Source organism: Wyeomyia smithii, chromosome 3 (genome assembly GCF_029784165.1).
Source record: "Wyeomyia smithii strain HCP4-BCI-WySm-NY-G18 chromosome 3, ASM2978416v1, whole genome shotgun sequence".
Taxonomy (NCBI): Eukaryota; Metazoa; Arthropoda; class Insecta; order Diptera; family Culicidae; genus Wyeomyia; species Wyeomyia smithii.
Window position 1 is genome coordinate 60724457 of NC_073696.1, and position 11005 is coordinate 60735461.

At 37.2% G+C, this 11005-nt stretch overlaps 1 protein-coding gene across 1 annotated transcript; it reads right to left on the bottom strand.

The window, feature by feature from the left end:
* Positions 1–580: 580 nt before the first annotated feature.
* LOC129728013 (uncharacterized) lies at positions 581–4462 on the bottom strand. The gene is made up of 2 exons (XM_055686367.1): positions 1223–4462; positions 581–1143 (listed from the first exon to the last, which is right to left on the bottom strand). The coding sequence occupies exons 1-2, from the start codon at positions 2714–2716 to the stop codon at positions 1006–1008; spliced, it is 1632 nt and encodes a 543-aa protein (XP_055542342.1). The 5' UTR covers positions 2717–4462; the 3' UTR covers positions 581–1005.
* Positions 4463–11005: the final 6543 nt, after the last annotated feature.

Here is an 11005-nt window from a genome sequence, read left to right on the forward strand (position 1 = left end):
AGACCGAGAAGAAACCATATCGTGCGCGAATTTGTGTAGAAAAGATCGCACCATTAACCTCGATGGATCCAGATCGATTCCTTTCCGCTAGCACTTATTCCTTCCATTGATACTTGTGGACGATGCAGAGGATTCCTCGGTCTCTAGTAGCAACAAGTATTAAACTAACACTCCCGATATCCCTTCCTCTATTGATCTGCATTGGGCGTGGCCAGCTACGTTATTGACCAGTGAAAAAAAAAAAGATCACCAGGAGTTGTACACTGAAAATGGCTTGCTACTCCTAGGCACCATTTTGACGGTTCTTTGTGCAATTTCAGCTGATTCTGGTCAATCGCGGGCAACACACGGGCGATCAAATATGCTATGCTATGCTATGCTTGTATTGTTTTAGTTTATTAAAAAAATGTATATATATATATATATATATATATATATATATATATATATATATATATATATATATATATATATATATATATATATATATATATATATAAGTTAACGTATGATGGTCTTCGAACGTGTTTTTTAAAAGAAAATTAAACCACACTGTTTGATTGTACGAATAAGACTGATTGTTGTATTCAATAATTGGCCCAAAGCTTAGTCCCTAACGTGGCGCCCGGTTATCAAACTGCTTATGTCTGGATGATTGCTGGGGCACCCGAAATGCTGATGCGATGATATGCTGTTGGTTCGATCGATCGATCGATGTTGTTCTTGCTGATGGTGCAGCCGTTAATCGGTGCACCATAGGTGATGATGTGGTGTTCTACTTGGTGGATTTTGTCGATGTCGATGTCACCGTGGCTGGTTGACCGGATGGCACTTCTGATGAGCTGGCTTAAGCAAAAGTGGAAGTCGTTGTTCGATGACGATGACTAGATGGATCTTTTCAGGAGTGTGCGGGGATGCGGGTGATAACTACTCTCCCCCTAATGGAGATTCGTCTAGAATCACTAGCTGTCCTCTTCGGGTTTGAGTTGTATGGTGTTAGCGAGCTTATCGAGGTGTTCTATGATCTGTCCGATGATTTCTTCGGTGTATTCCGACGGGGATGTTAGAATTGGAAATGTGGTCTTTGGTTGTTGTAAAGATGAACTTCTGCGTGTTTTGTTGGAGTTGCAGGTGCTGGGTCTTCTGGAGATTTATGATAGATCTGGGTATTATCTGTGAGAGGGAAGATTGCTTGCCTTTTTGTATAAGCACATGAGTTTACCTCCGCAGATGTCTCTCGTTGTGTGATGCACCATCCAAGCTGTTTCTTCATGGTCCGAATTGCTATTCCTAGGGTCATGGCTACGAATAGAATCAGGAATCCAGTCGTGGTGTGTTGTAGTGTTGTATGGTCTCTTCGTAACTTTGTGATATGATCCAGATTTGCGATTCTTAACAGGTTTACTTGTTGGAGATCGGGTTTGTTGAGAACTACCGTTGGTTGAAAATTCACTCCGATTGTTGAAATTGTTTTGATGTTGTGATAATCAGTTGTCTTTCTGTCGTCGTATTCGATTCCGTTGATTGAAACTGAGCAATTTGGGTAACTGAATAATAAGGTTCCAGCTATCTGTCGGGATTTTATGTTGCAGTCCGAATCTAAAAGGACTGGTTGAACAGCATTTCTTATGATCAGTGTGTGGTCGTCGATCGGTTTGATGTCCATTTCGTTGCGATGTTCTTCATAGGGGCAGGATGCGTTGATTCCTTGCAATGCGTTGTCTATACAACCGTCGCCTGTTATGTTTACAATCTCCTGTCTTTTACAAATTCTATAATTTTCGACAATTGTACAATCATTTTTTACAGCAAATGTTTGCGTTTTACTCAAAACTGCTAAGTTATAAAATGTTGATATAGTTCTATTAAAGAATGGTAGGGTTTCAAATTTGATGTATTGGAAGTGTTCTGATAAGAAGATAGGGATTTTGATAATGAATATCATTTTTGAATTTTCATGATGTGTTTCTATGCTGAGGAATTCATAAATTTGGTCGATGTTATTAATCGGGATATTTTGTTTTTCTAACTTCTCTAAAATGAACTCCGTTTCGTTATCATTTAGTATAGCTCTGGATAGAATTCCTATTCTTGATAATTGTATAATTTCAAAAATGTCCCTAAGTTGGTTATTTAGTAAATCTAGATTAAGAAAAATATCATGAACTATACCCTTGAGGTGGTTTTCATACATCGCGTTGGCGTTATTGACAATATTTGAGATTCTTCTTAAGACTTCAATTTGGTTCTCGTTATCATGTTGGATTAGGTCGTTGATTTTTGTTTCGAATTGTTGGTTGATTCTAATTTGTCGGTTGTCATTGTCAGTAAGTGAGTTGGTCTTGATTTTAGAATTCTTGATAGCCTGTCGAATCAATTGTAAGTCGTTATCATTTAAATTTCCTGTTATTGATTTAATAAATGTTCCTAAAGGGTTTAAAATTCCTCTCTTTTGTCTACGAATGGGTTTTAATTGGTTGTAGTTGTCGGAAATTTGTTTAGTCCTGATGTCCAACATTTTGCGATATGGTTCGGTGAAATTGTGTCGTTCAAATTGGTGTATTGTGTATTTAAGTGTCGTAAAACTGCTTTCGAATTTTTCCAAGTCCACGATGTGGAGATGGAAATGTTGCGATGTGATAATTTTTGCTTCTCTCTCGCTGAATGCTATTATTCCCTCGTGTCGCGAGAGGTCTGTGATCGTCACTTCAGCCATAGCGTCAAGGGCTAATCTGGAATAGAAAAACTTTTGAGTTTCTTTCTTAGATATGTTTTTTTTTTTTTTTTGGTTAAAAAAAGGTAAATTATTATCTATTATTTCCGCTGTGTCCTTATCTTGGTCTTATGGATTTTCCTTCCTTGGTCGTCGATTAGTGTTTTGTCCCGATTTCTCCTCACTAGATGTTACCGGTACTTATCTCTTTCCTAACTTTTTACTCCTTGATTAGTTATGTAAACAGTTTCATTAGGTTGAAGGATCGGATCAGGTTCTTTATTTTTATTGTGAAATTCTAGGTCTTTTTTCTGTTCTCTTTTAAGGTTTTGTGTAGCTTCGTCATAAATTTTATTTCTTTTTTCGATTTTTTCCGCCAATGTCTTTTTTGTTTACACCTACATGTTTGTCTTTGATGCATCGAAATATTTCACTTATTGTGGAGTGGAAACGCTCAACGATTCCATTGACTTCACTTGTATTCGAGGGCGTGAAATATATTTCGATGCCTAACTCTTCTAGCATACTTATAACTTCGATTGATTTAATGGCTGGTTCATTGTCGCTAACTATGAGCTTCGGCACTCCATAAGTTGAAATTAACTTAGTCAATCCTGACCGTATGTCGGGTATCGATCTGGATTTGATTGGTATGAAAATTCCAAACTTGGATAATTTATCCACTGCCGAAAGAAAAATATTTGGATTACAAATGTAGATGTCGATATGCACTATGTCCAGGGGCTTCTGAGGAATTTGTGTTTTCGATAAATTAAGTTTGTATGGGTGTCTTTTATATTTTGCGATTTTGCAAGTTACGCACAAGGTTGCGTATCTTCTTATTTTTAATTTCATTTTTCGAAAGAAATATCTTTCACTAATTTGTGCAAGATTTTCTTCTATTCCTCTGTGAGCTCTGGTGTGTGTAGAGTCAATAATTTCGTTTTGTTCTTCGTCTGTTCTAAGATCAATCAGAAACTTTTGAGAAATGACAACTTTAAACGTCTTTACTCGGGAGAAATAATTTTTATAAACTATTTGGGTGGTGTTTATGAGATTTTCTGGGCAATAAATGCAATTTACTCCTTTGTTGGTACTCCAAAGTGTATTTTTGTAAATGTTCGCTTTCATTTTGATCGATTTTAATTATAATTTGGTTGGAAAAAGTGTTCACTGGCTTTTCGGTGCATGGAATAAATTCCGAATCGTCAGTGTCAGCAGAGTGTTTAGTAGCAGCGTCTGATGAAAAATCGTCTTGTTCTTCATTGTGATTTAATTCGTTCTGAATTCTTGAAAGGCCGTCAGCAACCACATTTTGCTTTCCGGCACGATATCTAATATCGTATGAGTAGTCTAACAAAGCTTTCATCCATCTAGCGATTTTACTTGATGGATCTTTCAAATTTACAGCGCAAGTGAGTGGCTTGTGATCTGTATACAGGATGAATTTGTAGCCGAAAAGGTATGGTCGGAAGTATTTGGTTGACCAGTAAATGGCTAGTAACTCCTTTTCAATGGTGGAGTATTTTTCTCCGGTTTGGCTGAGTGTTCTCGATGCAAAAGCCACAGGCTTATCTTTACCAATTGGGCCTTGGGACAGAACAGCTCCTATCGCATAATAAGATGCATCTGTTGTTAGTACGAAGGGTTTTTCAAAATCTGGGTGTACAAGGATAGCACTGCTAGAGAGAATTTGCTTGCATTTATTAAATGCTTTGAGAAACTCTGGGGTGTGTTCTACTTTTTCACTTTTTCGCAGACATTGTGTTAGAGGTTTTGTAATTCGGCTAAAATCTTTTATAAATTTTCTGTAATATCCTAAAGTTCCTTAAAAAGATTTAATATCTGTTTCAGTTTTAGGGGTTGGCCAGTTTTAAATAGCTATAATTTTTTCTGGATTTGGTTTTACCCCTTCTTCGTTGACTACGTGTCCGAGGAAAGAAACTTCTTTCTTTAAAAACTCACTCTTATCGAGTTGTATTTTCAAATTAGCTTTTTTAAGAGCTGTGAAAACTTTTCGTAGGTTGGTACAATGTTTCTGCAAAACTTCACCTCCACAGCAAAACAATAATTCAAACGTTAACCGTCCTCAAAAAGCTCTTCCAGCTCCCGAACCTATGGAAGTTGATAGATCTATCCGGTCTTAATACGTTAATTACGTCAATAGACCACAAAACAACTATTCTACAAGAACTATGCAGAGAAATCAATTTGTTCCCGCTATACCACCAAGACCAGCAAGAATTACTGAACTAAGAAATATAGAACAAGAAACCCAAAATGAAAATTACTACGATTACAACATGACCGACTATCCCACGGAATACTACTCCGAAATTCCAGACACAGACACAAACAATTACTCGCATGTAGAATACGATCCTGAAATCGAACCTTAAACCGATGATGTAGGAACAAGTAACACACAAGAATCGGACGAACGACTAAATTTTCAGCTGGAGACAAATTCATAATCTCCGAGCTAAACAATAAAAATTTTATTCCCTATATAAAAATTCCAACTCGCCAAAATTTCGAGTTGAAACTTTTAATAGATACTGGCGCGAACAAGAATTATTTATGCCCAAGATTAGTGAAAAATGTACTGAAACTTAGAAAACCTACCGCCGTATCGAACATTTCCGGAAAACATATGATAGATAGTTACGTTGACTTCAATCCTTTTCCAGAATTAACAGCTAAAACATTTACATTTCAAGTTTTTAATTTTCACAATTTTTTCCATGGATTAATCGGATACGAAACACTTCAAGAGCTGAAATCAAAAATCGAATCGATAACACTCTCACCATACTTGGAACAAAACTTAAAATGTATTAAAAATACCCAGAGCCCTTCCACAAAGAAATTTCTGGTGAATCTATTCATAATATTGAAATACCAGTATCTGAAAAAACCGGAGATTTTTTATTAGAAGACGATCTCGAAATTTCTCCAAACCTTCTCATTTGTGCAGGATTATACCATGCAAACAATTTTAAAGCGTTTGTTAACCTGCACAATAATTCAAAAAATTCACAAACACTTTCGTTAACATACCCGTTCGAAGTCACTCTTAACAATTTCGAATGCTGTTTGCTAGAAAACGAGCTTAATTTCACAGAAACTCAACCAGGCAGATTTAAGAAGCTCATCGATCAGCTTCGATTAGATCATTCAAACACTGAAGAAAAAGATAAATTTTTAGCCGTGGTGAACGATAATCAAGGAGTTTTTCATCTCGATAATGAACCTCTAACAACCACCAATGCAGGTAAACATAAAAGCATAACAAATGATGAAATACCAGTCTATCAAAAAAGTTACAGATATCCTCATTGTCATAAAGAAGAGGTATGTAAGCAGATAGAAAAATGTTAAGAGAAAATATAATTAGACCATCTACCTCTCCATGGAATTCACCCATTTGGGTTGTTCCAAAAAAAAAATGACGCCGCTGGTTTACAGAAATGGAGAATAGTTGTTGACTATAGGAAGCTCAACGCTAAAACCATAGACGATAAATTCCCAATTCCAAACATTACAGATATCTTAGATAAATTAGGGAGAAGTAGATACTTTTCCACCCTAGACTTAGCCTTAGGGTTTCATCAAATTCTTATGGACCCCGACGATATTAAAAAAACAGCGTTTTCTACTGAGAACGGCCATTACGAATATCTAAGAATGCCGTTTGGATTGAAAAACGCCCCAGCGACATTTCAAAGAACCATGAATACCGTACTCGTAGGACTGGCTGGAGTCATCTGTTTAGTCTATATGGATGACATTATCGTTTTCAGTTACAGTCTTCAGGAACATTGTACCAACCTACGAAAAGTTTTCACAGCTCTTAAAAAAGCTAACTTGAAAATACAACTCGATAAGAGTGAGTTTTTAAAGAAAGAAGTTTCTTTCCTCGGACACGTAGTCAACGAAGAAGGGGTAAAACCAAATCCAGAAAAAATTATAGCTATCCAAAACTGGCCAACCCCTAAAACTGAAAAAGATATTAAATCTTTTTTAGGAACTTTAGGATATTACAGAAAATTTATAAAAGAATTTAGCCGAATTACAAAACCTCTAACACAATGTCTGCGAAAAAGTGAAAAAGGAGAACACACCCCAGAGTTTCTCAAAGCATTTAATAAATGCAAGCAAATTCTCTCTAGCAGTGCTATCCTTGTACACCCAGATTTTGAAAAACCCTTCGTACTAACAACAGATGCATCTTATTATGCGATAGGAGCTGTTCTGTCCCAAGGCCCAATTGGTAAAGATAAGCCTGTGGCTTTTGCATCGAGAACACTCAGCCAAACCGAAGAAAAATACTCCACCATTGAAAAGGAGTTACTAGCCATTTACTGGTCAACCAAATACTTCCGACCATACCTTTTCGGCTACAAATTCATCCTGTATACAAATCACAAGCCACTCACTTGCGCTGTAAATTTGAAAGATCCATCAAGTAAAATCGCTAGATGGATGATAGCTTTGTTAGACTACTCATACGATATTAGATATTGTGCCGGAAAGCAAAATGTGGTTGCTGACAGCCTTTCAAGAATTCGTATTCTACATGCGAGTAATTGTTTGTGTCTGTGTCTGGGATTTCGGAGTAGTATTCCGTTGGATAGTCGGTCATGTTGTAATCGTAGTAATATTAATTTTGGGTTTCTTGTTCTATATTTCTTAGTTCAGTAACTCTTGCTGGTCTTGGTGGTATAGCGGGAACAAATTGATTTCTCTGCATAATTCTTGTAGAATAGTTGTTTTGTGGTCTATTGACGTAATTAACGTATTTAGACCGGATTGATCTATCAACTTCCATAGGTTCGGGAGCTGGAAGAGCTTTTTGAGGACGGTTAAAGTTTGAATTATTGTTTTGCTGTGGAGGTGCAAAACGAGGCATAACATTTTAGAGTTAATGGTAGTTAGAGGTGTTTGATATTGGGGCTGTTACCGATTGAAAAACATTTGAGATCTTGGTGATTAGCCATAAAATGAAGGTTGTGGAAATTGATGGGGTTGAAATTGTGGTTGAACTATGGGTTGCTGATTTTGAAATTTTGAAGGAAATTTCTCTGGTTTTGTTATGCTTGATCTATTTGAACCGCGTTTATTACGAACGTTTCTTTCGTCAATTGCGATGTCAAAGGCTTGTTTAATTGTTTTTGGCTGTCTAGCCCGAACATGTCCTCCCACTGGTTCTTCTAGACCGGCCAAGAAAACTTGAGGTGCGTTCTCTTGGTGGGTAAGAATTCGATCTTGTTTCACGGTTTCGATTTCGGTAGACATGTTAGCGTTATTAATTAATAGAGACAACAAATTTTGAATGCTTCCAAAAATTTGTTCGATTGAATGGGTTTGTTCGATTTGAAATAATTGTTGTGTGAGGGTAACGGGGTCGCGTCTATCATTGTAGTATGCGATTAAATTTGATTTGATTTCATCCCAATCAAGAGCAGTACCGTAAGTTTCTAGCACTTGATCGGCGTCATTGGTGATTTTGGCTCTAATTGCCTGAAGCCATATTTTCTCGAGTGGTGTATTTTTCAATGGTTCAATAAATGGTATTAGATTTTCAACTGATCTTATGAAGCTATGTAATTTCATCGGGTTTCCATCAAACGGTTGCAGTTCGCGTACCGCTTGAGGTGTCTGTAAAGATTTCATGATTTTATCCGCTTGCTCAAACATTCTGTTTGTTTCAGCTATTCTGTTTTCCTCGTTATTCAAGTGCGCATTTCTGTTGGGTAGAGGTAAAGGATTAGGTTGCGGTGGAGGAGGTGGAATAGGGTTTTGGTTTGCATTTTGAGGATCGTTCATATTTGTTTCTCGATTTCTCAGATTGTATGGTTGGTACCTATCCATAAAAGATGTAAAAGAATTTTCCTGGAAAAAATTATATTATTAAACTGTCACAATAAATTATATGTTTTTGTTCTATTAATAATATTTGTTAAGTTAAAACAATGGTATGCAGATTTTCTCTCTGCTTGGTATTTTTGAATTCTAATCGCTTAACAACTAATTGCAGATATTCTCTCTGCTCCGATTACACGTACAAACAGATATGCACTCTGTTGTGCAATCGTTGTTCTTTCGGGGAGCAGGCGCGTTTGCACCGCTCCAATCACGCTCAATACAACAGATATTCACTCTGCTACGTGATTAGATTACCGAAAAAAGTGAAAAATATGTCCAATTTCAAATGCTAATAAATCGGTTAGTATTCGATGGATTTCCTTCTTTCTTGCAGCAATAGATTAGAAAATCTTCTAAGATTCTTCCCAATTGCAGATAATTGTAATTTTATTTTTCAAACTATTGTACTATTGAAAATAGTCAAGCCTTGTCAAAACGAAAACTTCGGCCTCTGATTGGTCGTTATATGATTGCTTACCAAGCACGGTCGACAGAATCATAGACCTTGCCATTTGAAATGTGCTATTTGGCCTATACAGGTCGGACTCGATTATCCGGAGACTCGATTATCCGGAAACTCGATTATCCGGAATTCGATTATCCGGAATTTTATACTCGATTATTATTATTTTTATTTTTTGATGTCCCTTTTCAATTATTATTCCGGAATTTTGTCTTTACCATCCCTCCTGGCATATTTGTTACCATTTGAGTCACTTCCGGCATGTTTGAGACATGTCCGAATCGAGTGAAAATAATCAATTTCCAATTTATTTTTTTTTTTTTGATTCTTAAGATTTTACCCCCTTTCGCCTCGGAAGTAACTTCTGGTTACGCCACTGCAGCGTACAAATAAAAAAGGAAAGAAATATTTATTTTATGTTCGCTAATCGCAAAATTTCAGTATTTTTTGTGTGATTCGATTATCTGGAAAACTCGATTATCCGGAATGAAAATTTTTTTGATGTTCCTGATAATCGAGTCCGACCTGTATAAGAGCCTGTTTCACCCGAAACCGCTCATTATAATTCTGGACTGCAATAACAGCAGTCCTCCCTTAGCAGCAGCAGTGGATACAACAGCAGTAGCAGTGCAGCGGACAACGGCCACAGCTGTGGTATGGCAACGGATAGCGGAGCGCATCTCAGCATCGATAGCAGGGCCAGGTGATGCAAGGCAGCGGATACCAATGGCAACGGAAGCGTCCACTACTGTGGCAACGGGGATAGCGCAGCGGTTGACGTTGGTCTCAGCATCTATATAAGCAGGGCCAGCTGATGTAGTGTGGCATTTTAGTGAAAGGCTGTCTCTGAGCGATTGCAGGCACACTAGCAAATGCATCCAATGAAAAGAACGTTCTGGAAAGCTTTTCAGTGTTTATTTTCCCCCAAGGAATACTTTATTTGCTCTGCCAGTAATAATGCAAAGTTTTGATCGGCATCTTATCAGACATTGAACTACACAAAAAATTGTCCTTTTCAGGATGAAATAAAAACCTAATTAAAGAGTTAATATTTTCTCTTAAATCAATTTATACTTCCAAGAAATTTGGAACAGATATATATTTGGTTTCATCTCCGTGTCTCAGAACGTACTGAATTATCTTTTCCTTCAGTCATGAGCACAACATCCGAAAAGCTTTAATTATCAGCATAAAAATAATTTTTCGCATAATTAAAATTCAAAAATTATCAAGTCCAAATCATGACAAGCAACTATATTATTGAGAATGGTCAATCCTTGTTGAAGCGCAAAATTCAACTGATCTGATTAATCGTTGATATGATTGCTTCCCAAGCACTGTCGACAGAATCATAAACCTTGTCATTTTAGATTTGCTAATTGTCTGTATAAGAGTAAGGATGGGAAATATCGGCTGAAATGGCTATCGATAGTTATCGATGATTTCCTACTACTATCGATAGGTTTTTTATCCCTATATAAGAGCCTGTTTCAGTCGAAGCCTCTCATAATAGTTCTAGACAGCGACAACAGCAGTCTTCTACCAGGCGGATAGCGGCCACAGCTGTGGCATGACAATGGATAGTGCACTAGTTGCAACGGATCTCAGCATCGATAGCAGCTGAGCCAGCTAATGCAGGGACAGCGGATACCAATAGCAGCGTATAGCGGCCAAAACATTAGCATGGCTACGAATAGCGTAGCAGTTGTAGCGGGTTTAGCATCGATAGCAGCTGATGCAGTGAGGAACTTTAGTGAAATGCAGCCTCTGTGCGATAGCGGGCACTAGCAAATGCATTTGATGAAAAGTTGACTCATTTTGACAACACATGAGCCGTCTAGTTTTGAGTGTTAAATCAGCTTTTCACTGTTTATTTTATCACAAGAAATACTTTATTCGCA